Consider the following 27,698-nt stretch of genomic DNA (forward strand, 5'->3'; position numbering starts at 1 on the left):
ATGGGTTGATACGCTGGATGGAGATTTAAAAGTCTACATTTTGCATATAGATCAGGCATTTGATAGAGCCAAATGGCGAAACCGATCACGATGAGCCGACTCAGCTTTTGAACGGTTGCCCCGTTCAGGATGCAGAAAAAGAAGAGGATTCATTACTTTTTGAAGTTTAGTTTAAAACAAAAACTTGTTAAAACCGATCGGGATAGGGTATTAATAGTTTTCATTTTTTTTATTTGTATGAATACTTGTTATCTCATGAATATTGTGTCAAAATTTAAAGTCAATGGGAGTAAAATTGACAAAGTTATGAGTATTTGAACGTTCGTTGCTCCGGGCCATTTCAGTATGCAAAACTTTCTAGTCACTTTTTCGAAATTTGTTGTTTTTGAACCCGTGTACTACTGTATCAATCGTTTTGAAATTTTGCACAGTACTTATTCACACTATTCTTCAGGTATCCCTGAAGCTTTGTGTTTCTTTTTAATGTTTATTAATTTTAAATTTCTTTAAATTAGCCGATTTTTTGCAAAAATCGGGTTATTGGCTTCCTATAACAAATGCATTTTGATTTTTGTGTTTCAGATGATTCTATTGTAAGATATCATGTAGACCGCAAAACAACTACTTTCCGAAGTACCTGCCGAGATTCACTGTCACTCGTTCCATTTTAAATTTTTTGCAATGTATAAATATAAAATAAATATTGTTCAAATGCTTCATTATTATATGGAAATTGACTAAATAAGTTGGCACTAAAAACATGAAATTTTTCACCGTATTAAGTGTACACCCCCGCTCCCCTTAATATAGACTATACTATACAGCATGATGCTATCAAGTTCGGTCGGTACTAACAAGGTTAAAAAAAGTCAAAGTTGTCTCTTTTGTGCAATCTAAGACTTTGAATGTCAGTATCATACGAAAATGAATGGTCTTGCAAACTAAATGGATAAACATTACGACCTTTCATTCCTGAACGGCTCAGCTTCCGGTTTCCCGACTTGCTCAAGATTTACTATCTGTCTGTCACACCCAGAAACGCCGAAATTCGGTAAAAAGATTGGGGCGGGCGGAACGCGAAACTAATCTCCCGAAAAAAATATGGTAATCCATGTACATGGTGTTTAGGCCTCGAAATATTCCTCGCTACGATATCTGTCCAAATGAAATTAATAATATTAGATTATCATATTTTGAAAATTTGCCGCGACCCCCCTTATGTTTACACTAGATGTGTAAAATGTGCAATATTGTAAACTTTAATATGAAGCAAGGTTGATGGAAATCCTACTATTCTTCTTTTTCTTCAGCCTTTGTCCCGTTCACAAGCGGGGTCGGCTCGTCGTGATCGGTTTCGCCATTTGGCTCTATCGAATGCCTGATCTGGGTGCAATATCGAGGCTTTCAAATCCCCATCCAGCGTATCAAGCCACCGTTGCTTAGGTCTGCCTTTTGGTCGTTTACCATCGACTTCGATGTTCAGACCAATCTTTGCAAGTGAATTCTCGTTTGCACGAATTGCGTGACCATACCATCGAAGACGCCTCTCTCGCAACTTTTCCACAATCGGTGCAACCCCATAACGATCGCGGATATCCTCATTTCGGATGTGATCTGAACGTGTGACGCCATTAGTCCAACGTAGCATCTTCGTCTCCATTACCGCAAGACGTCGTTCATTGTCTTTTATGGTCGGCCAACACTCAGAACCATAGAGAGCGACTGGACGGACGACATTGCGGTAAATTTTAGATTTGAGACGTTCGTTGATACGTCGATCACAAAGGACACCAGTTGTGGAACGCCACTTCATCCAGGTTGCGTTAATGCGTGAAGCAATTTCATAACGCAGATCTCCATTGGCTGATAGCGTTGATCCGAGGTATTTAAATCGCTCAGTTCTGGGCAGATCACTGCCGCTGACAGTGATTGTGCCTGTTTCATGGGGATCGGTCGTCAAAAATTCAGTTTTGTTTAAATTCAATCTGAGACCGTGTTGCATGAGGCGATCATTCCATTTTTGAACAAGTTGCTCGAGATCATTTTTGCTATCAGATGCTAGGAAAACATCATCTGCATAAAGCAGTGTGTAGGGCGCTGGACGTTGGATATCCCGTGTGACGGTGTCTATAACAAGGACAAAGAGGAGTGGTGAGAAGGCACTTCCTTGATGAACTCCAACAGAGACACGAAGCGGTTTTGATACAACCGCCATACTTCGAACTTTACTTTTCGGATCGTGGTAGAGTAATTGAACCCAGCGCACGAGTTCTTCTGGCACGAAGTGTTGTCGTAAAGCATACCAGATGAGTTCGTGTGGTACACGGTCAAACGCTTTCTCTAGATCCAGAAAGGCAATGTAAAGAGCACACTGAATTGGAAAAGCTATTGTGTTTTCTGTTTTTTGGAAGCTAGTATCTTGTCTAGCTCTGCAGAAATGATAGATTTAAATTGTGTACCCTGGTCAATAACTATTTCAGCAGGAATTCCAAAATGTGATATCAATTCTTGACATAAAACTTTTGGGACAAGTTTAGGTACAAACGTCTGCAAGAGGTTTTGCTCCACGTCAACCTGTGAACCTGTCCAAAATCGTTAAGCAATACTTGAAACCAATCCAAGTTTAGTGTAGTTCCCAGAGCGGAAACGTGGAATCATACCGCGATTGAGCATACAATTCGGAAATCGCCTGTTGAACAAACGTCAACAGCTTTACTACCAAAGCCTAAGTCCACTCCACTTCTACGCGATTATCGCTGGGAATTCTCCCTTAATGAAGGACTGCAAACGGAGAATGATGGTGAGTCTCCCGTGCCTAAAAAAAATGCATCAATTGGTCCTCGAAATTGGATGATGGGTAGAGTTGAAAGACTTACACGGTACTTATGTCTACATTCATAAATGTTAGTCTAATAGTTTGCAGCATGCTTCAGCCTACTCGTATCCATTGGCAGAATTGCAGGACTGTCCACACATAGTTCTGATACAACAGCCATGAGTTCCGTTTAATAAACTCTGTGGAATCAGTAATGCGGGCTAGGAGCTTCTTCGATGATAGATTCTGAAGATCGAAAGTCTGCGCCCTGATGTCAAAATTTTTAGAGCCAACCATGTTGAGACAATTCTGTCCCCAGGGCATTGTTACAATCAACTTTCAATACCGGGTTAATGGTAATAGGAGGAACGGCCTTCTGAATCGAGCAGACAACTCCTGAATCTACTGCTGATCACAAATTCGTCAATCTGACTGCTCTTGCATTGTCAACTAAAACACAACTGAACTTATGGCAAGTTTTATATTTGAACAATGTGCCACGAGACGGAGGAAGCTACATAAACCCCCAAACCTCCCGCCATTATTGTTGTTTTCCGATCACTGCTCCCCCTCGGACACCACCTTGTAGTGGGGAAGCCTTTGGTAGTTTACTACTACACGAAGGGTGTCTAAAATCACATGAAGAAAGAAGCAACGGATTGTAACTCTTCAAATGGTACGAAGTCAAAAGACTTCGAATCCATCCGCAACTTTCAGAAATCAGCTCGAGAAATCTGTTGAAGAAAGACTATCTACTTTAGCGGAAACCCTCCACCAAGTGTCTACGGCACGGTCAGCCAGTAAGGATAGTACATCAACGTCCTTAATGAGAGGAACAGGAAACCTGGCTACGGCTTGCTTGTCGGTGACACTCTTGCCTAATTCTTTCAGAAAAAGGGAGAGGAAGACTCTGCAGAAGGAAACTTCAACCGCACAGGAGAGTGGACTACATGTTTGCTGAACCTTATCTTCCGCCTCTAGCAGGAAAAGCGGAAGAAAGGGAAGCTGGTTATGTGGACGCAATTGGTCTAATTCTTGTATGTGGAAACAGATCCATTCACGTCGAACACGGTGCATCGGAGAGGGCTCCCAGCCCACGACAACGGAACGCACTGCGAAAGAAGGCAAAATTTCTTGAGAATGGAGACATGGGCGTTACTACACAACCAAGTGTGACTTTTCAGTTAGCTGTTAGCGGCGGTTTTCCTAATAGACTACACGTCTACCAATATGCGGGTTAATCAAATTAACCTGCGCCATGCCAAAGCCTCTTCCTCAGGCAGCAAGACTAACAAAGTTTCACAACTGCCTTTATGTATTTCTTGTGCAAGAACCATAGGTTTTAGCAAAACCTGTGGTGTTGGATTAATAAAGGAGACTAAGATATTCTTGCATGAGATCCTTGAAACTGAGAGCCTACGTCCTGATGTTAAACTTGTTAGAGGCAACCATGTTGAGACAATTGTTTCTGGGACCTTGTTGCGGGTTGTTAGGATCTTATCATACTAGGTTATTGCAAAGAAAAGTGACGATTGTTTACAGGACCTTGTCGCATTCATCTTATGTTGTTAACGGTAAGGCGAGAAATATCATAATTACCCTTCTTACTTATCCTGTAATTCTTCGTATCCTCCACCGACGCAAGAAGTAAGGGATCTGGTAGTGTGTGCCGAGTAAAAGTGACATTGAACTCTTAATAGGTTGCGATGCAAACGCTCAACATAGTTGTAGTCCTAGAAAAGAAAAGCTACTTGTTATTATCACTTCAGCTGATCTCATGACTGCGAACGTAGCAGACTAAAGAGAGGAGTTTCTTGGCGACAAGGAATGCCATTGCATATACGCAGGTTAGGTACAAGGCAGGTCCCTGGCGGGAGTGTCAATGATGCTTAGATGATTTTCTTGTGTATGTTTTCCCATTCCATGCATCACAAATATGACATCAACATCAGAAAAAATGCGCAGCATTTTTCACGCCCAAGTGATAGAAGAGCGTCGAACCAACGCTTTTCCACCATACAATTTCAAGCAATGTGCCGGAAGACAAATCTTATGTAAGTAGTCTTCTTGGTGCGCCGTTACATTCTTAAGACCAAAAAGAAGTGCAGCAAATAATCTAACAATCTGCACTTAAAAGTTGTTAGAGTTGATTGGAGACTGTCAGCTGCTAGAAGAAATCTCAGATTGTAACACAACGATGGAATCCTAGGAAAATGAATTGGACAAAATTTGAGGAACTTCTTGACAATAAAGTGCAGCTCCCTTGGCGATAGAAGATCCATTGGAATCTCTGAATCATACGCTCTTAGAATGCTTTGAAGAAAATTTTCCTTCTACCCGAGGCCAAAGCGGTAAAACGGTTCCATGGTGGAATTAAGAACTGAAGAAACTCACGAAATCAGCCAGACGACTTCTGAATCAGGCTTGTAAAAGAAATAAGTATGAAGACTGATTAGACTTCAGAAACTCACAACATAAATATAAGGGGCTCGTAAAACTTTCCAAGCGAGACCTCTTTAGAACGTATTATGAGGAGCTGGAAGGCTAAGACTTCCAAGGCTGTGCAGAGTGCTCACAAGAGATGAGTCCGCCAAGTTCACTCTCTTAGAAAATTGGGTGGAAATTCCACGAACTCCATAGTTGAGTCTGTACAGATTTTCATGGAAGTACACCATTTGTGAGAACGGCAAGTGGAAGGGAGATTATTAGCGGTTTCTGCAAACCTTTCAAACAGGAAAGTGGAACACTGTGAGAGCGGCGGTTACCAAGAAAAAGCGGGAGTTTACATGTCTTACTCTGTGCTACGTGTCTACCTCTGGACATAAGATTAAAATAATTTTCACACCCAAGCCTGGGAAAGCTGGCAATTCAAATTCAAACAACTTCGAGCAGATCAATTTAATCATCCTCGCTGAAATTTCTGGAGGCTTGCTGAGCGCCACACTAGCAGGAATTCGCTACGGTTGCACCTACTAAATGAAAGCACCAGCATGGAAAATCCTGTGAGTTTGCCCTTTAGTCTTTGGTTTCAAAGATAAGACAACGGAACCATGAAAGGCGAGTACACAATGGCAGTGTTCCTATATATTTAAAGGGCCTTTGACTTTATGATTCCATCAAAGAACATGGTGTCGATGAAACTTTAAGTGGAGTATAAAAACATACAACGCGCCGCTGTTTGGATTGATAGTTGTAGTTTTCACTGTAAGCCGGCCTCACTGCAAAGAACTGTATGGCTTCCAAAAATTGAGAATGAGCTTAGCATAGTGCTGCAGGAACATCGATTTTTTCTAACGGAGTTCCTGGAGGTTAAACATAGACAAATGACTTTCACAATCAACAGAAGAATTTTTTTATTGGTACGACCACAAACATATTTGACCCCATTCACGAAAAAAAAATCCGAATGACAATGAATATAAGCTAGCAATAGAACGAAACAATGTTACATACTGGCCAACGCAGTAATCTCAAGGATGACTGCACGGGCACAACCTATCACAAACTCCGTCAAAAAGAGGAAACGACCATAAAGACATATTGCAATTGTAGGTTAAGTATTTTCAAAACTGCTCAACGATCAAAATAACGTCAAGTTGGAGGATCCGCCAACTGATGACGGCGGATAAATGCTACCACCACTAAGCATGGAAACAATCCGAGCTTTTCATCGGCTTAAAAACCATAAGTCGCCAGGAGCCGATGAAATCACAGCCGAACTGTTTAAATATGGAGGCCGTCAATTACACCAAGTGGTCCATCAACTTATGCTCAAAGTGTGGAACAGCGAATCAATGCCTGACGACTGGCAACCAGGCATTATTTGTCCCAAACATAATAAGTCGGGAATCCTATGGGTATGAAAGGTTTTGTGTATTACTTTTATAAAGAAATTTGAGTGTGCATTTTTCCCATCATTATACATTATACATATATTATGTGAGAATATCCACTTTTGGGTGATATTGACATTCAAAGTCTTGAATTTGCAAAGAAGGGTATCTTTTCCCTATTATGACTTTGTTAGTGATAATGCGATTTCCACCAAACTTGACAAGATCATGCTCTATATTATAGCCTACATTGTTGCATCGTGGTGCTAGGATGAACTCAAGAGGAGTTCTGCAGCCAATTACTGAAGATTATAATAATATACTATTATTAGCTTTATTTGAATAGATATGATTATGGAGGGTATTTCGGAGCCTAGGCAGCATATAGTGGCAGCCTCTTGATTTTTTTCAAATTCCTCGGTTGGGTAGTTTTTGAGAATGGGTCCGTTAAAGAGATGATCACTTTCCAACCCCCGCACTCGCCACCTTTCCACCAAATGTCAACACTAAGCCCGGCTTCGGAAAGTACTAATCGAGACTTTTAATTTGATGACTACATGACTGCACTTGGTGAAAAAAAATTCCACCTCCCTTTTGCATGTATGGGGAACCTGCTTTTCCAAAAGGTGATCCATGATGCTGATATAAACAGTCCACTCGACTACTGGGGTATGCTAACAGAGACTACAAAGAGAGCGAAATTTTGAGCTATGCATTAATGAAGGCAAGACGAAATACAGCTAAGCGTTGAGAGTTGAAATAAAAATCCGAAAAGTTTTCCTTTTACTGTACTAAAACTTTATTCTTTGCAGATATGCATATTTCTTCAGTGCTATTCAAGCCCAACTAGGTTTAACGACAACGCTGCAACATAAGATGTGAACGCGGTGCAAATGGTTATAAACATCTCTACTGCGCATATCCGGAGAAAGTAAATATTCTCATCGACTTTAAGGAAACAGGAAATTTTTACTTTTTGATTATAATTTGTCATACAGTTGTTGTACATTTGTGAACGTATTCTTGGCAGCCGTATTCCCTACATCGTTCAAATTACCGTAAACGAGGATGGGTTTAGCGAGAACTGCTTATCTACAGACGCAATAAAAGCTTCGCGGTTACTCATGGCGCAACACGATGAGAAGTTTGGGCCGCTCTCCCCTAGTGCCAAAAGAACTGATATACTGGTTTAAATTGCTCTACCATGATTCGAAAAATAAAGTTCGAAATATGGCGGATATATTAAAACCGTTCGGTGTCGCCTTTTTTCACTGTCACACAGGGTATCCAACCAGGAAAATCAACCGTTGAGAAGTGTGGTTTGTTAAGGTTTGCTAAGGTCAAACGAGACGAAATGAGCACCGAGGACGACGTACGCAGTGGACGGTCCCAAGAGGCTGTTAGCGACGAAAACATAAAAAGAAGTCCACAATATAATTTTGGATGACCCCAAAGTGACGTTGATCGAGATAGCTGAGGGTCTAAAGATATCGAAGGAGCGTGTTGGACATATAGTGCATGAATGTTTGTGTATGTGAAAGCTCTGTTCAAAGTAGGTCCCGAGCGAGCTGACCATCGACCAAAAACAACGAGTTCGCGATTCTGATCAGTGTTTGAAGTTTTCCTCCATAAAAAACCCAAATTCATGCGTCGATATCTGACAATGGACGAAACATAGCTCCATTATTTCGCACTAGAATCAAAACGATCGTCATCTGATTGGACTGCACGTGGTAGTACCGACTCAAAAGCGTGCAAAGACGGTCGGCTGGCAAGGCTATGGCATCAATGTTTTGGAACGCGCATGGTATAATATTTATCGACCATCTTGAGAAGGGAAAAACTATCAACAGCAACTATTACATAGCATTATTGGAGCGTTTGAAGGGTAAAATCGCGGAAAACGGCCCTATTTGAAGGAAAAGAAGGTGCTGTTTCATGAAGACAACGCACCATGCCACAAAGAAACGGTCAAAACGCTGGCAAAATTGCATGAATTGGGCTTCCCCACATCCACCGTATTCTACAGATGTGGTCCCCTACTGAGATCATGGAACGAGATAAATAGAATATAGTTGGAATTATTCCACTATGCTACCTGATCTCTCTTGGTGACAGGTCCGGCGACAGCCCGACCAAGAAAATGCATACAATGTCGTTACAAACATGATAGATCGAATTGAAGCACAAGCCTCGGAGAAATGCCAGGGCATCCACCTCAGTCAACGCGGCAGGACGGGCCCCGGTCCTGTCGAGAAATGGACAAGGGTTCTTGACGCATGGACGGCGTCAGGACGTAAGCAAGTTAGTCCGAACAAAATAAACAAAACAAATACGTGTCTGCACGCTAAATGTTGGTACCCTAACTGGAAAGACCGAGGAACTCGCAAGAGCCCTTCGGAAAAGGCGCATTCCTGTCGAGAAATGGGCAAGGGTTCTTGACGCATGGACGGCGTCAGGACGTAAGCAAGTTAGTCCGAACAAAACGAACGAAACAAATACGTGTCTGCACGCTAAATGTTTGTACACGTGCCTGCTGACGACTATATTATTATCGCCGGCGACATTAACGGTCATGTGGGTGAAAAAGCAGACGGTAACAGGTGCCATGGGGGAAAGGGGTTCGGAGTGCGCAATGAGAGTGGTGAGCGTATAATCGATTTTGTGGATACCCATGACCTTGTACCTATGAATACATGGTTTATCAAACGATTGTCCCATCTTCCTACATTTTATAGTGGGAACAGTAAAACGCAAATTGACTATATTGTCATAAGACCCCAACATTTTACCACTGTCACTGATTGCAAAGTCGTTCCCTATGAGACCATCGCATCTCAACATCGACCGTTGATTGCCGTCCTACGAATTAAGCCACCGATAAAACAGCGTGATGAACGTACTGGCTCGCGGCGCATCAAATGGTGGCGATTTGGTGAGAAGAAAGAAGAAACGATCTCACTCGTACGATTGCCGACCATTACGAATGTGGAAGAATCGTGGAACCAAATGAAAGACACGATCCACAAAGCCGCCCCTGCAACCCTCGGGGTCACCAAGCCGGGTAAGCGGTACATCAACCGAGATACTTGGCTTTGGAATGATGATGTTGAAATGAAGGTCCGTGAAAACAAACGCCTCTACCAGAAATTTCTCGACGATAAAACGCCTGCTAATTGGTAAATTTATAAGAATGCCAACCGGGAAGCAAAGAAAGCTGCCGCTGTCACCCGAGCACACTTGGACACTCGGGATGGCGAGAAAGATCTGTATCGGCTTGCTAAAAGCCGTAACAAACGTACACAGGATATCGAACACTTCTGTTGTGTTAATGGCAAGAACGGTACTTTGTTTATCAACCGTCGAGCCGCAACGGATAGGTGGCGAGAATACTTCAAGCAGATTTCAACTGAAAGGTAGTCCAGCAGAATGTTCAAATCCGATCCAATTACTTTCCCATGAAGATTTTTGAACGCATTCTTGACAACCGTATTCGCGAAATCGTTGAAATAACCGTGAATCAAGCCGAATTTGTCAAAAACTGCGGAACTACTGACGCAATACACGCTGCGCGGTAACTCATGGAGAAACACCGTGAGAAACATCGCCCTCGTTACATTGACTTTCTGGATCTAGAGAAAGCGTTTCACCGTGTGCCAGACGAACTCATCTGTTATGCTTTACGACAACACTTAGTACCAGAAGAACTCATGCGCTGGGTTCAATTGCTCTACCACGATCCGAAAAGTAAAGTTCGAAGTAAGACGGGTGTATCAAAACCGCTTCGTGTCGCGGTTTTGAAAGCCTCGAGATTGTACTCAGATCAGGCATTCGATAGAGCCAAATGGCGAAACCGATCACGACGAGCCGCTCCCGCTTGTGAACGGGACAAAGGCTGAAGAAAAAGAAGATGAGGCGTCCTGTGAGTTGGTTCAAAGTTTTCGCTGCTTGTCGTAAGAGGCAACTAAAAGGAATAGACATTTGTCTGCTAGCAACCTGCACATTTTGGAACTGTCGCTATCGAAACGTCAGCAATGTCTCAGATAGGGACTGATCTCACGGCAAAAACCTTTGGCTATCGAAAACGGACTATGATTGGTTTCTGGAATGTGCGCACACTCGACAACGCACAACGATAGTGAGGGTCCTCAGAATTCTCGCTTTCTCCAACTTGAGCGGGAGTAGGACTCAGAAGAGTAGTCCTTTCCCTCTTGCGAAAATGAGCTTTTATATTCTGGAAAGCCAAATAGTGGCAGACACTACTCCGGTGTCGGGTTACTTTTGACAGCTACAGCAAATCTGATTGCTAAATTTCGGCCTAAGTTAAGGAGCATCAGAATTTTACAATGCTACGCACCAAACGCTGAGACAAGCAACAACGGTACCAGTTTATGCCAAGTGCATGGCTTAGCATTCATACTGGTGGATGCAATAATTACCTAAATCTCTACTGAACTAAGGAGTATGGCACCCGTGTTGAAACTCAACATCACGCCGAGGCCCGAAGATCTCTTCTCGCTTGAGCACAACCACAACCACCATGAAACTCCCACTAGGGGGGCCAACCGCAAACAACCGAGCTGTACTCACATACAACGGGAGTTCACCCGAAGGGGCTATCCCGGTTACCAGTATACCCCTGGTAAGGTTTCGTGACCAATTTGCCACTTCAGACGAGTCCCCGTGCAGACTCGGATCTGATCGCCCTAATTAGGCCTTTGGAGCATTCGCCTACTGCATCACGGCCGGCAAATCAAAGTGAGTACAGCGTCTCCCGGTGCCACCACTATGGAGGTTCTCCTCGGCCACTTGGTTTTGGTTTGGCCGACAGGGTTGCCGCCCCGTCTTCCTCACCGCCACCTCTGAGCACCAATTCCGATGTAGTGAAGTCCTCGGTGTTTAACGTAGGTACCTGTCTTGAAAATTAACCCTACGGTCCTCTTCAGACACGGATTGATTTTGTGACCACAATCAGAGCCCCGCTGAGACAAGCGCAACGATACCAGTCTATACCAAGTGCATGGCTTAGCATTCATACTGGTGGATGCAAGAATTACCTAAATCTCTACCGAACTACCCCTACCGAACTGCACCCGTGTTGAAACGAAACACCACGCCGAGGCCCGAAGGTCTCTTTTCGCTTGAACACAAACACAACCACCATGAAACTCCCACTAGGGGGGCCATCACGGCCGGCAAGCCAATACGATACAGCGTTTTCCGGTGCCACTTGGTTTTCTCTTCGGCCACTTGGTTTTGGTTCAGCCGACAGGGTTGCCGCCCCGTCTTCCTCCCCGCCACCTCAGAGCACCACTTCCGATGTAGTGAAGGATGCTTTCTATGAACAATTAAATGCGGTTTAGGGGAGGCTTCCTAAAGTGACATTATGATCGTGATGAGTGACCTGAATGCCAAGATGGATATGTGATGGGAAAGCCCGGGGTAGCACGGCCCTGGCGATCGTAACGGTAATGTCAGAAGGTTCGTGGATTTCCAGCCTCCACCGCCTTGTTATTGGTGGCACACTGTTCGAGCACAGAGCCTGCCATAAGGTCAGTTGGGTTTCAACGCCGCACGAGCAACCAGATCGACTACTACTTTAAGAGTTGTCTTCTGGAGAGGCACTGATATCGATCTGGAAGAGGTCACCATCTGATAGTCGCTTACGTTCGGATGTCATAAAATCCGGTTGATTGCGGAGTCGTGGAAGCGGATCCATGAACAGAAGGGGTTGAATACTTTACTAACCGCTGCGAGTGATGGCGAGCGTGACGCGCTCGAACTCCGATGTCGAGCGAAATCCCGCGTTGATCGTAGTTTACGCCGTAACAAAAAAAAATTGATACTGCGCTGATCAGGCAAGCCGAAGGTGCCGCAGATTGTGATGATTTCAGAGCTTGCATGTGGTCGCAAATCGCTCGATGGTCCTGTGAAAGACGTTAACGGTCGGCTTCTCATCCACGATGATGAACATCTGAAGAGGTGGAAAGAACACTTCAATAAGGTCCTCAATCTCCTCTTGTGGATGAGATGGCTGATCCCCGGAACATGCGGATAAGGCTTGTTCCCCCAAGCAGAAGAGAAATCATTTTGGCCATTAATTCACTCAAAAGGAGTAAAGCCGCTGGGCTTGACGCAGAGTTCTTTATCGTTGCACCTGCAGTTATTGCAGATATGCTGCTTCCACTCGTACAGGAATTTCGGGAATCCAAGATCTTTCCCAGAGAGTTGGAGAAGGAGATCGGTAAGATTCCAAAAAAGAGCACCCGTTTTGAGTGTGATAGTTGGAGGGGTATCGTAAAAATAATGGTTAAAATAATTTTGGAACGCAACAAAGAACATCTCGAAAGCTTGATCGACAGAGAGCAGGCTGGTCTCCGGGATCCTCCTGTATCAACCACATCAACACCATACGGATCATTTTAAAATAGTGCGCGGAATTTAGATCTTCTTCATCGATTTCAAGAAAGCTTTCGACAGCTTGAACAAGAAGTGCCCTACCTAGGGAGGGGCAATTCCGGGGAAACTAATAGCTATTATCAGAGCTACATATGATGGCGCAAAATGTCACGTGTTGCACCGACGTAAAATCTCAAAGGATTCTGAGGTCCAAAACGGAGCCTTCCAGTGTTGCATCCTCTCACCGATATTATTTCTCCTTGTTATCAGTGACGCTCTTCATGGTGCCCTGTCCGGAGAACGTAGAGGAATTCAATGGACGATAACATCTTTCCTCAAACACCTCGACTACGCTGGCGATACCTGTTTGCTCAATCACCAGGTTGGTCTAATGGCTCTGAATTTGGAAAGAGAGACAAATAGAGTTGAACTGAAGATAAACACCAGCAAAACCAAAGTTCTCCGTCTGGCAGGTCATCGCACTCTCTCTATCTGTATTAATAGGCAGAGCATCGAAAGTGTCGATCAATTTGTATATCTAAAAACGGTGGTTTCTGTCAACGGCAACACCGAATTAGATGTTGCCCGACACATTAGCGGCGCTAGATCCGCTTTCGATACGCTGTCTAAAATCTGGAAATGCTGTTATCTCAACCCCAAGATCAAGTTGATATTGTTCTGTGCTAGAGTTCCTTCTGTGTTGCTATACGATAGTAGCACATGTAAAGTGAACTCCAAAAGCTTCAAGCTTTCGTCAACACCTATCCGCTTCTATCATCGGAGTACGCTGGCCTGACACTATCTCAAATGAACAACTTGGTCGGCGCACAAGCTTGATACCCGAATGAGATGTGATAGAAGGATGGAAGTGGCAGTGAATAGATCACATATTGAGGAAGGGCGACAATTGCATTGCGGGCTATACCATCCAGTAAAACCCACTCTCCCAGGATGGTCGACGAGTGGGAGAGCGAGCACTTGGCGCAGAACAGTAGAGAAGGAGTACGACCATCTCGGGAAGTCACGCATATGTGTGATTGACGCGCTATACCCCACCAAGGAGTGAAAGACAACCATATATATAATGCTTTACTAGTCAACAGCGCGAAGGTGTTTTGTTAGACAAAGAGGATATCAGAAACTAATTCAGGAAATTAGGCACAATAACTAAAAGGAGCACATAACATCTGCGAGCCACTTCGATCACGCTGCTCCTAGGGCAGGGGTGAGGTAGCGTTTGACGATTTGCCTCTGCCCTGGCAAGAAGGCTGAATTCAGACAATAACATTACTATATCTAAACGGCACAATCGCCCCGACTGGTCAGATTTCGGGTTAACTAAACATAAATGATAAACAAAATCAAAACCATTAAAGCTATAAACGAGAAGATACGTCTTGTGTTGACAATTACCATTTTTAAGGTTTATTAGAATCGAGCCGATGTCTGTCTTTCCGTCTGTCTGTCTGTCACAGCCGATTTATTCGGAAACCGCTGGACCGATTGTCACGAAAATTGGTAATAGTGTGTGATCTGTTGTTCCCTTTACATGCAGCAAGTGGCGCCATTTTGTGTTCAGTTTAAGGGGAGGGCTCCCCATACATGTGGTCACGTGGGGTATCAAATTAAAGGGCTCAACTAGTACTTTTCGAAACTGGTTCCATATTTGATATTGGGTGAAACATCAGAATCTATCCAACCAAAAAATCTGAAAAAAATCACAGTGGTGCATCTCTACGAAATCTAGGCCTCAAAATACATCCGGTTCGATATCTGCACAAATAAAGTTAATAATAGTATATTTCCACATTTTAGAAATTTACCCGGCTACCCCCCTTATGTTTATCCCAGCATTATAAAATTTGGCACGGGTCCAACGAAGAATATAATGCACAAGGTGGTCAAGCAATCCAATTATTATTAACAAAGTTATAGGGTGTGAAACTTTGTCATTTTTTGTGAATCTTATGCACTCTGTAACCTGTATGACGTCATCATTACATATCAATTCATCAATACCACATCGAAATGAGTTCTTATGAATGGGGTCGGAAAGAATTAATTTGTTTTAGTTTTTTAATCATTTGTATATGAATTTCAATTACTACAAACAGACGTGTGTGTATGTAGGTGTATATTATATGCGTGCTAATGAACTTTACGGATAGTGCCTAACTCAGATAGATATAAGAAGTAAATCGGAAATATGGGTATGATCAATCTATATACGTGCATATATATGTATAGTTTTCGGAAATAGGCAGTTTGTTTGTTTAGGGTGAGCGTAATATTTATGGCTGTAATATGTACGTATGTCCTGTAGTTTGGAAAAATATGAAGGATTATGTTGGATTCGTAGCATACAGATAGAAAAATGTGCGTTGAAATTTCTTACAGAAGATGAACACAAAACCTTTATACCTGAAGCGCGACTTGTTTGTCAACTATCACGAGGTTAGGTTATATCGTTCATCATTGAGTTTAATATATGACAAAATTAATACATTTCCAAATGTTAAAATATATCCAATGTACTTTACAAGAATCAAGAATAAAGAAAGTATGTACATCCTCCAACACCGGCGGAATTTAGCACAAATTAGATGGAAAGCTAACCCTTTCGAAAAGAGAAAACATGACTTTTGAATCGTTTTCGATATACTAAGCCGTTATGGATATTGAAACAAAGACGTAAACTGTAGATGAAAATATCATACCATTCTTTAATAATCCTTTTCCAAATAAACAAATATTTCAGTTGTAGTAAACCAAAGCCTTTATTAAAATTATGAAACACATTTTTATGATCCTTTTAGATAAATTTTCAAAATTTCCAACAGCATATTATGTCACGGATAGGAACCACAAACTTGAAAAGAATGCCTAGAACAATATTTCATTGAAAACCAAAAACAAACAAGTCGGGAAACCGGAAACTTGACGCTTCAGGTATAAAAGGTTTTGTGTTTCCCCATGTGATGAGCATAACGTAGTTCTCCATTGGCTTATAGTATTGACCCGAGATATTGAAATCGCTGTTCTGGGCAGGTTACTGCCATTGCCAGAACTCAGCGATTTAAATATCTCGAGTCAATGCTATCAGCCAATGGAGAACTGCGTAATGAAACTGATTCACGCATTAACGGCACCTGGATGAAGTGGCAGCGCACGTCACAAATCTAAAATTTACTGCACAGTTCTGAGCGTTGGCCAACTATAAAGGACAATGAACGGCGTCTTGCGGTAATGGGGACGAAGATGTTGCATTGCACTCGTGGCGCGACACGTTTTGATCACGTCTGAAAAGAGAATATCCGCGATCGATATAGGTTTGCACCGATCGGTGAAAAGCTGCGAGAGAGGCGTTTTCGAAGGTGTGGTCACGTAATTCCCGCTAACGAGAATTCAATAACCAGTATCGGTCAGAACATCAAAGTAAGCAACCAAAAAGCCGGCCAAAACAATCGTGGATTGATATACTGGATGGGGATTTAAAGGTCTCGCGATTACATCCTGATCAGGCATTTGATAAAATAAAATGGCGAAACCGATGACGACGAGCCGACCCCGCTTGTGAACTGAAGGCTGAAGAAAAAGAAAAAGATGTGAGTGACGAGTGCGCGACAGCTCCGTGTAACATAGCTAAAAATTCCATTGCCGTCTATTTTCTAGAAAGCGATTTACATAAATCATTTGATGGAAAGCCCTGTATTGATAATAGTCAACCTCATACGCTTCACACTCTGAGTTTAATATTATTAGCAAATGCCAAGAACATCAAATATAAAAAAGGGCTAGGGAGAATTAGATTCTTCTTGAATGCAATTTTAATATTTCACTCGAATGTCAATTATTCTCGTTAATTATGACGTCAGCATCTTATTTGTATGGCTAGGATGAATTTATGGGGAGTTTTTTAGTCAATTTCTAATAGTTGATAATATACAATTAGTAAATTTATTTGAGCAGATACCGGAATGGGACATCTCTCGAAGATTAGATTTCACCTAAGTGTTTTACACAAAACCTCAAAAAGGGCTGTAGATAAGTAGATTGCTAATGAATGCGACTTTAATATTTCACGCGAATGTCAATTATTCCGGGTAATTATGACGTCAGCATCTTATTCGCATGGCTTTGGCAGCAGGAAATTCGCGCGAAATTGCTAAGTTTAAACTGCTATAACTTTGGCGTTAATGGCCAGATTTTCACGAAATTTAGCACGTATATACAAAATATTGTCCTCTAGACTGGTACAAAATTCGGAAGTCCTAGAATAAATTTAAGGGAGGCTTTTCAGTAAATTTCTAAAAAGTAGTAATATACTGTTAGTAAGCTTATTTGAGCAGATATCGGAATGGGACATATTTTGGGGCCTAGATTTCACTTTAAGTGCGTACATTTTGACTACTTACTCACGCGCTTTGCAATTCACACCAAAACTAATGTCAACTTCGGAAAGTACAAATCGAGACCTTTCATTTGATACCCTACACGACTACATCCGGTGAAAAGATTTTTTGAATCGCCCCTTTGCATGTATGGGGAGCCCCCCTTTAAACTCCACCTGAATATATATATCACACGCTGTATGCGTGGGATTTGTTCACCAAATTTCATTCAGATCGGTGTATGACAGACAGACATTGAATCGATTTTTGTTTTGTTTTATTTTACACAAAACCTTAAAAAGGGCAAATGAATCCAACGCAGTGCAACTAAAAGTATTTCTACACTCTACATAACAAAACCATATGAGAGATTTCATAATACAAAAAAAAATGTAAATCCCCCTTTTGAATATATGGGAACCACGCCCCTCGCTTAAACTCTTGCGTGGGGGTTCCCAGGTCCCACCTTTCTAGCAAATTTCATATCTATAAGGGCAACCGTTTCAGAGACAATGTATATATATACAGCTCGACAGATAGTAAATCGATTTTAATAAGATTTTGTTTTATACAAACCGTTAAAAACCCGAATGGGTTTATAGTAATGTGGATGAAGTCACGAATACGGTTGTTGAAAATACTTCTGAAAATCTGCATGGTAAATTTATAATAACATTCTGCCGGTATGTGGTGCTTCGTTGTGGCTAGTGTTCGGTCCCAGCTCTTTACTCAGCTAAAAAGGTGTCACGACCTGTTGCTTTCTTCGCTCTCATTCATACCTCCTCAACTTCTACAGCACTAATAAATGGAATTGCCCCAAACGGTGTCAGTGTTTGCAGTGATCATAGATGAATAAACTGGCATAGATATGACAGTTGAAATGCGTCTGGAAGACGGATTTGTTCCACATGGACACCGTTCTTGTTATGAACACGGTCCCACGGGATATCCAAAGTCCAGCGCCCTACACACTGCTTTATCCAGATGATGTTTTCCTAGCATCTGATAGCAAAAATTATCTCCAGCAACTTGTCCAAAAATGGAATGATCGCCTCATGCAACACGGTCTCAGATTGAATTTAAACAAAACTGAATTTTTGACGACCGATCCCCATGAAACAGGCACAATCACTGTCAGCGGCAGTGATCTGCCCTGAACTGAGCGATTTAAATACCTCGGGCCAACGCTATCAGCCAAAGGAGAACTCCGTTATGAAATTGCTTCACGCATTAACGCCACCTGGAAGAAGTGGCGTTTCACAACTGGTGTTCTTTGTGGTCGACGTATCAACGAACGTCTCAAATCTAAAATTCACCGCAATGTCGTCCGTCCAGTCGCTCTCTATGGTTCTGAGTGTTGGCCGACCATAAAAGACAATGAACGGCGTCTTGCGGTAATGGAGACGAAGATGCTACGTTGGACTAATGGCGTCACACGTTCAGATCACATCCGAAATGAGGATATCCGCGATCGTTATGGGGTTGCACCGATTGTGGAAAAGTTGCGAGAGAGGCGTCTTCGATGGTATGGTCACGCAATTCGTGCAAACGAGAATTCACTTGCCAAGATTGGTCTGAACATCGAAGTCGATGGTAAACGACCAAAAGGCAGGCCTAAACAACGGTGGCTTGATACGCTGGATGGGGATTTAAAAGCCTCGAGATTGCACCCAGATCAGGCATTCGATAGAACCAAATGGCGAAACCGATCACGACGAGCCGCTCCCGCTTGGTCCACATCCGCAGGATTCTGATCTCATGTTGAAATTTGAAGTAAAATTTGTAATATTTTGTAATATATAATATGTAATATATATGTGATCGGTTTTCAAATTGCATCACTCTCACCTCAAAAGTGGATTCCAAGTCGGAAGCCATTTCCATTCCAACAATTTCAACTGCTTGACTTTCGAGTCCGTGACGATGAACAAAATCTTCAGAGGCTAAAATACACGCACCTGATCCATCGCTTGTCGGGCAGCATTGCAACTTTGTAAGTATTCCATGAACTTTCGGCGATTTCATAATTTGCTCTAATGTATATTCATCGCGAAACTGGGAGTACCTGCAAAGTATATGATTTATTATTAGTGCCAATAAAAGTGTTCATTAAGCGAAGTATGGCCCTTTTGAAACTCAACTTGATCGTCGGAAACTAAAGACTGAGGTTCGAGCACTAACATAATCTTGTAGCGCAATGTATATAGATAGCGTATTTACAAATACTACACGTCTTTCTTGACGTAGTCTTCTAGGTGCGCAATTGTATTTATTGTAACTATATTTTACTTGTAATTAAGAGTGAGAACTATCTTCATATTTAAATGCGACTTTTCAAACTTTTTTTCAAACACCTTTTTCCAAAATGAGTTTTTTCCTGATTTGCAGGAATTATAGCCCAAAAGATAACGAATCGATCGTTATGGCTTAAATTATTTAAAGAAAAAATTAAAAAGTTATTCAAAATATTACCAACGCAATGTCTAAATTTGATTGAATTCCAATGAAATTTTCCCACCAAAAAAACCGAAAAAAAAATAAATGAGAATAATGTGAAGCTTCCTAAATCAATAAATGTGATCAATAGTATATATACATTTCTCCATTTTCATTATTCCATTATTTTTATTACAAGAATACTGCGTAGTTCACATTGTGAAAACTGAATTTCGTAAATTTTAAAAAAAAGATCAACAAATAAACAACACGGAATGGCTAATAATGCTAACGATTCGTTGAGTCTAAAAACGGTTACACTTCCCTGAAATTCAGCAGCTTACGGATTATTAACTGAATGTTTGTGATTTTTATATGCAATCTTTGCAAAATGTTCAGGTTTGGTTCCATATTTTTTCATATGCTCAATGCCAGCATTTCCAAAAATCTGGGGTGCCATGGGGGCCCCAGTTATTTCAGTCATATTTCCCATTGTTGTAATATGCTTTTCCATTGGGTTAGCGCGGTCAAAGTACTTCGCCGATAGAGATCCACGTTCCATTTTCTCAAATCCAAATGCTAAGACGCAATCAACATTCCCAGCTTCAATTATTTGCTTCGCAAGAAAAATTGCACTTGATCCAGTTGAACAGTTGTTGTTTACATTATAAACTGGAATACCAGTCATTCCAACTTCATATAAAGCGCGTTGTCCTGACGTTGAGTCACCGTAAACATAAGCAGCAACAGCTTGTTGGATATCAGAATAGTGAAGTTTTGCGTCTTTTAACGCTTTTGTTATTGCTTCCTTTGCCATATCTGGATAACAAATGTCGGTTCGACGACCAGGCTTCTCGAACTAGAAATTATAAAGAATTACATAGTATATTGGAATTTTAAGACGGGCGCCATAACTGAGCGCTTCTTATATCAAAAGTTTTGCGGCTTCCTTAAGTATAAAACTTTAGGTGATTTGAGCCTATTGGAACTTCGTTTATTATAGTATGATTTAAACCAAATATTCCGAAATAGCAAAGAATGAGCTTATAAAAATGCAATTTCGAATTAGTGGCTTATACCCCAGATTACCAACCATGAGTCAAAATGACTCCTGAAAAATCCCCCTTTCCTTTGAGTTCACAGCGATCTCTGTCTGGGTATGCTTTCCCCAATCAGTCGTCCGTGCGTCTTCATTGTTGTAGGGTTATTGGAATCTTCGCTATTCTTTGCCGTCAAAATGACTCATGGTTGCACTTTTGAGTCAAAATGACCCACGTTTCGTGCTAATTCCCAATTTTAATGTTTGTTAAAATAAATTCCTATTTATGTATAGAAAAAATAGAAGAAAATCAATATTTAACAATAGAAGACAACGAAGAGGATCTTTTACGAATTTTACGAGAAGATAATTTGGAAATGGATGATTTTGATTCTGATGATTCAGATATCGATCCCGATTTTATGGCACCAGTAATTGTTGACGAGGAAGATGAAGACGCTACCGTTTCCGATGAAATCAGGAAGATAGAAGAAATGGGAGCAAAATATACAGCAAAAAAGAGGAGAACTATCAAAAGCGACGTTCCATTTTCAAAGCGTGCAAAATTGTTCGTTGGCAGCTCAAAAGATCATCCAGAAATAGGGTCTCTAGACTCACCAGTTCTCACACGAAAGGATGACAGAAATTGAAATACAAAAACCCGAAAAATTTCAGTCTTAACGAATTACTAATTTTAGCAACCGCTCAAAAGGATCACCTTACTGCAGAGCGCTTATTCCAGCAAAAATACTGTGGCGTACAAAGTTACAAAGCCTGCATGTCGCGCACTCGATTTAATTTCTTGACTAATTGAAACCCAATGACAACGAAATAGCAAGCTTGTGTCAATTGAAGATATATGAAATACCTTGGTTGAGATTTCTAAAAAGCATTAGAAACCCAGAAGCTTTCTCACCGTCGACAAACAACTAGTTGGGTTTAGCGAAAAATGTCCACATCCTTTCAAAACCTAACCAGTACGGTCCAGATTCAAGGGGATGCACGATAGGGTATCCCCCAAATCAGATTTCCCTTTTTGTCTCGGCAGGATGAACACTGAGATATATAAGGCTTCATCCTGCTGTCTTGTTGGTAAAACTTCCGTGCCTGGTGCAGTTGCTCCCTGTATTTTACGACTTCATAGACCTGTTGGTTTTCCCAGGCTTCCTGCTTCCGTCGTTCGTTCTTTATCAAGTCGCTTCTCCGTTCGACGCAGTCCTTGGTAGACATCTGCGCGTGCCCGCGTTCTTTGAGAATGCAGCATTACTCGGCATGCGGCATTCTTCCGTTCCGTAGATTACATTCATCGTCAAACCAGCCGTTCCGACTTTTCTTGCGGTTGGGGCCAAGTATCTTTGTGGCCGAATCAATGATAACGTTCTGCAGGCGATTGTGAAGATCATTTCTCAATGCTTCATCTCCAGGACATCTGTTAGCTGCGGTTACTGTTGCATCCATTTCACCCTTGCTACGGAAGGCTATGTTATGAATGCCTTAAGTATTCACTCACCTGATTGTCAGAGGGGATTGTAGGTGGTGTTTTGTTTTCGGGCTCGGAGCACTATGCCAACCAGATAGTGATCCGAGTCTATAATCGTCTCCCTATATGTTCTGACATTTATTAAGGCTGAGAAATGGCGCGTTCAATCGGTACGTGGTCAATTTTGTTGAAAACGGTCCCGTCTGGAGAGGCCCACCTATGTTTGTGGATCGCTTTCCGCGCAAACCAGGTACTTTCAACAGCCATTTCGTGCGATACTGCTAATTGAATAATCCGCAGTCCGTTATCATTGGTATCCCTATGTAAGCTATGTGAGCCGACGTATGGCCTGAATACGGGCTCCGCCCCTACTTGACTGTTTAAATCTCCAGGAATGATTTTGATATTATACTTGGGACAAGCTTCGAGGGTCCGCTCAACTGGCTCGTAGAAGATATCCTTCTCCGACTCTGCAATCTCCTCTGTAGGAGCGTGAATGTTTATGAGGCTTATATTTCCAAATTTTCCTCGCAAACGCATAGCGCATAGCCGTTCGCTTATATTTTGAAAGTCGATAACAGCAGGTTTCATTTTTTGACTGACTAAGAAACCTAGTCCGAGCAAATGCTTTACAGGATGGCCACTATAATATGGTGTAGTGGCTCTTCTCCAGGAAACCGGTCCTTGTCCAACGGGGGGCTAGCTGCTTGGCAGGGAGCGCATATTCCACGAGAAAAAGCGCAGGTCGTTATTTCGTTGTCGTTGCCGGGTTCGTCGTTATAAATTCCATTCTGTCCGAGGCTCCATTTGTGGCTTCGTAAAGTTGGTTTTTCGTGTAAAGTTGTTAGCTGTACCCAACCTGGAGGACCAGTTGGTATAATTTGTTCCGTTTTTTGGCGCGGGAGACTCGCCTGCATCCTTCTCCGTCTGCAGTTTTTCGTTAAGAAAGAGTTCTCAGCCGTCACCACCTGAAGGTGGAGATAGGGTTTGGTAGTAGAACTACAGTTCAGCAGGCGTTTCCCAGGTTTTATGCTCCATCGTGCGTACCAAGCCACGTTTCGTCCTGGGAACTATACTACCCTTTGACGATCTTTTAGACCCAGTGGAAAATGTGGTCACCCGTTAATCACACGCACTCATCAAATTTCGTGACAATTGGCTCAACCGTTTCCAAGTAAATCGGGTGTGACAGAGAGACAGGCAGACATTGAGTCAATTCTAATGTTTCACACAAAATCTTAGAAAGTCATTGTAGAATAGAATTTGAGGGGGTCATCCCGTGTGTCGGATCTGCGGAATCGATTTTTTTTTGGCATCAATTGCATCTAGATATAGTGTAGAATATATGGGCAAAGTGATTTTTTGATATTCGGAGTCATTCGGAAATTATAGTGTTAAGCACGTGATAAGTCACATGCTAGATTTATGTCGATCGCCGTAATAAATCTCGTATTTATCGGTCCGAATGACGTTTGAATAACGCTAAAAGGACAAGAACTGAATCCAAGGCTTTACTTGTATTTCTTCAAGAAACCTAAGGTTTATGGACTAGGTATAGCAGATTAATGGTTAGTTAAGTTTTCATGGCTAAAAATCGCGTTCTACTTTTTAAAAGCGTTTTTTTTCGAAACTGCTTGTTGAAAATCGGCTGCCACAATAGCCCAAAATCTACCCAACGAAATTCTTTGAAATTTTCACGACTTCAGAACATATTTCTACGGTCCGCAAACTAAGATAATTGCGATTCATTCAGTAGTTTTTTTTTATTCATTGAAGAAGCCGTAAAAAACACCAAAATTAAAAAAAAAAGTTTAACAAGGCACCAAAAATTTAGTTTTCAATATATTTTAATAATCCTAGTTTGCGGACTGTAGTTAAGTCTGTACGTTAAAATGTCGTTTACTTTTTTTCTTTAAGATGACCACAGCGCCCTCTAGCGTGGCAGCAGAAAAACACCTTTTTTTGCAGATGGGTGTATAAATTGCTCTGTATTTTAATAATTAACTATGCTATCAGGCTGGAAACATTATTACGCATGCTCAAGATATTAGTAAATATATGGTGAAAAATTCGTATTTGTATCTTTATCCAGTTCTTTACAAAAAATTTCTAAAAAAGCCAAAAAACGGGCTTCACACGGGATGATCCTCTTAAGCAATCAAACCCAACTACTTACGATATTTTATTATAGTATTTTATTGAGCATCCTTTCGTTTTCGTAATTTCTATCCTTCTTCTTGGTAAACTTTTATACAATTTTCTAATTAAATTGTTTAGGATAAGTGAGGGATCCTAAGCCCACAACCACTTGTTGGACCGGACCAAATGGAGAGCCACTTACTCCCACGTCTCTTTGGTCAGCGGATCCCTCGTTTGGGGCATGGCACCCAAGCATTACAAAAATTATAGGACAAACGGTTTCGTCCAGGGCAGAGATGAGGCAGCGTCTGAAGAGTTGCCTCTGCCCTGGACGAAACCGTTTGTCCTATAATTTTTGTACATGCAAAATTAGCATCTACCACACTGAAGGCATATAATGTATACTTGCAATTCAGCAACAGAAACCTGTACGGAATCTACCTTCCTCTACCAAGTTGACTGGAAGAAACTACTTTGAATTGAGGAATGATTCGCTACCAGGATCCATAAAACGAGTAGAGAAGGCCCTAAAAGAATGCTCTCTAGTGGTTGATGACCCAGCCCGGCTACGGTTGCCAAACCCCTCTTTACCCTAAATTAGATACCAACCAAAAATACACACATCAGGCAATGAGATGGAGATTATTGCAGATTCTAACTCCTCTACTTACAACATTGAGTGATTGGTTGAGGAATGCCAAAAATTGGGGTCTATCAACGGGAAACAATCTGTCAAAAATTCGAAAGACTTGATTGGAAGATTGAGTGTATTGGGGGGGCTTTGGCGGATAATGAACGCCTAGTGTCATTTGATGCCAAAGCACAGGCAGGCAATCACAAAATTTAAAGAGTGGCTAGTACGGTTTGGTTCGACACCAGAATGGAGGAGAAAAGCTAAACAATATGCGAGGTTGGCTTTCCTCTGGATGAAAGAAAATTATTTCACATTAGGGGAAAATACTTCAAGACAACCTCGGATGTAGCGATGAGCAATCCTCTCTTCCCACTCCTAAGTGAAATCTTTATGTCATCACTGGAGGAGAAAATGGAGCAGGATGGATTATTGCCAAATATATGATTGAGGAACATGGATGACATTTTGACAGTGATCCTGTACACAAGTATCCATAATATGTTGGATAAAATCAACACGCTACACCCTAAATAACCTTCACTCATGAGATTGAAGTTAACAACCTATTGCCTTTCCTAGATATATTAATCAAACGTCCAAACGGACAATTTTCTTTTTCTATTTTCAGGAAACCCACCAGCACCCAGCGTACAATCCCGGCCTCCTAACAATTACACTCAAAGAGGAGAACAACCGGAGCGAAAAACTCTACATTATGGACACTGCAAGGAGGAACGGGTACACCAGCACCACCAAAGACACGATGATCAGGAGACACGCACGAAGGTTAGAACGTAGTAATTTCACTACACTGTACACCCAACAATCGACCTCTACCGCTTTCAAAAGGTCAAGTGTCACCTTCTCAAATCTGTTCAAGCATATAAAACGGATATTGAAAAGGTTCAACATACAACTGGTAGGATTAAGTCGTATCTACCAGCTAAAATCCCAGCTGGCTAGGAAAAAGGACCGAAAAACGGTAGAGGAGTTGAGCGGTATATATAAATTCGTTTGCTCAGATTGTCCGAAGGTATATACGGGACAAAGTAAAAGACTGGTAACTACTAGGGAACACATGAAGGAGGCAGAGTTGGCTGTCAAGTACTCCCGAAAACCTACAAAATCTATGGTGGAATGCGGCCATAAAATAAGCGCCGATGATTTGGAAGTGTTAAAACAGGTAAGGAAAATTAACCAGGTGGACGCCTACGAAAACTCCTATATATCTACACTAGCGAGAAAGAAAAAACAAGTTTTTTTTATTATTTCGAGAGTTTTGAAGTATTGTACGCTTGGTATGGTGCACGATACCGTGTAAAGTGACATAAAAATTGGAAGAGGCCAGCATTGCTCAGCAGACAAGAGAAAGTTAATAATAAAGTTATTGTCCGAAAGAAAACATATAGTTAAATAAGGGAGATGCTTAGTGCTGAAAATGGTTTCAAACTGATAACCAATGCGATATTTTACAGCACTATTTTTTATTATGATAGTAAAAATATATTAAGGGTGAAAAAGGCAAAAAGATACTGAAATGTATTTCCATTTTCTACATCTGGCAACAATGCTACTACCACTACTTCGAAAAGGTAAAACATATAGCCAAATAAGGGAGATGCTTGGTGCTGCGAATGGTTTCATAACCAATGCGAAAAACTGGTCGTTGCAAGCCGAAAGCCGCGAATGAAATCCGTGCTGAACCTGCTAATTGCTACTTCAATCATAAGAAAGTTCTTATTTTCGGCAAACTTAAAGGCGAGAACCCCAAGGAAAGTATCATTGTTGAAGGGTATATATTTGAAACCAGCTTGCCAAAAAAATTTATAAACAAACCAGATAACATTTAGCGCAATGAGTGATAGCGCAATAGTGATGAGACGAAATTTGATACCAGCAAAGAAAAACAATATGTCAGATTGCCTCCAAAACAAGCATTTCGTGCGAGGTTTAACACGAAGATGATCAAGCACGGCTGTTTCAAAATGATGCTATGGGGATGCTTCTCCTGAAATGGGGTTAGATCTCTCTATTAGAGGCCGTTAAGTTACCTGAAGGGAAATTGCCATTGCGCTGGGTCTTCAAGTAGATAATGACCCTAAGCACAAATCCAAAAAAGCAAGATTGGTTTCGTGCCCATATTAGGATCACGGAGTGACCAGTGCAATCACCGGACGTTAATCCAATAGAATATCTTTGGATAGATGTAAAGAAAGGAGTCGGGGACCCAAGATCAAAAAATAGCTAAGAGTTATGGCAAGTTGCAAAAAATACTTGGGAATCCACACCGCTAATTACAAGATGCCGCCCTCTGATAGGATCTTTGAGGTCCAGATATCAAGAAGTAATTAAATTTCATGGTGGAGCTACTTCATATTGAATGTAATACTAATATTTTTCTTATAGGAACATATCCAGACTTACTAACATACCTTTCCTCTATTTGTTTTTATTTTTTCGAACAGTCATTTTCCGACTGAAAGTAGCATTTTTGCTAGATGAAAAAAATGGGGATACATTTCAGCATCACTT

At 41.6% G+C, this 27,698-nt stretch overlaps 1 protein-coding gene across 1 annotated transcript in view; it reads right to left on the reverse strand.

Annotated features, from left to right (window-relative positions):
* LOC119647125 (non-specific lipid-transfer protein) overlaps window positions 1-27,698 on the reverse strand; it is a 57,266-nt gene that overhangs the window by 26,727 nt on the left and 2,841 nt on the right. The window contains 2 exon segments of the mRNA XM_038047912.1: window positions 19,287-19,503; window positions 20,219-20,733. Of these exon segments, the coding sequence (XP_037903840.1) occupies window positions 19,287-19,503; window positions 20,219-20,733 (732 nt within the window).

This window comes from Hermetia illucens, chromosome 1 (assembly GCF_905115235.1).
Source record: "Hermetia illucens chromosome 1, iHerIll2.2.curated.20191125, whole genome shotgun sequence".
Classification (NCBI taxonomy): Eukaryota; Metazoa; Arthropoda; class Insecta; order Diptera; family Stratiomyidae; genus Hermetia; species Hermetia illucens.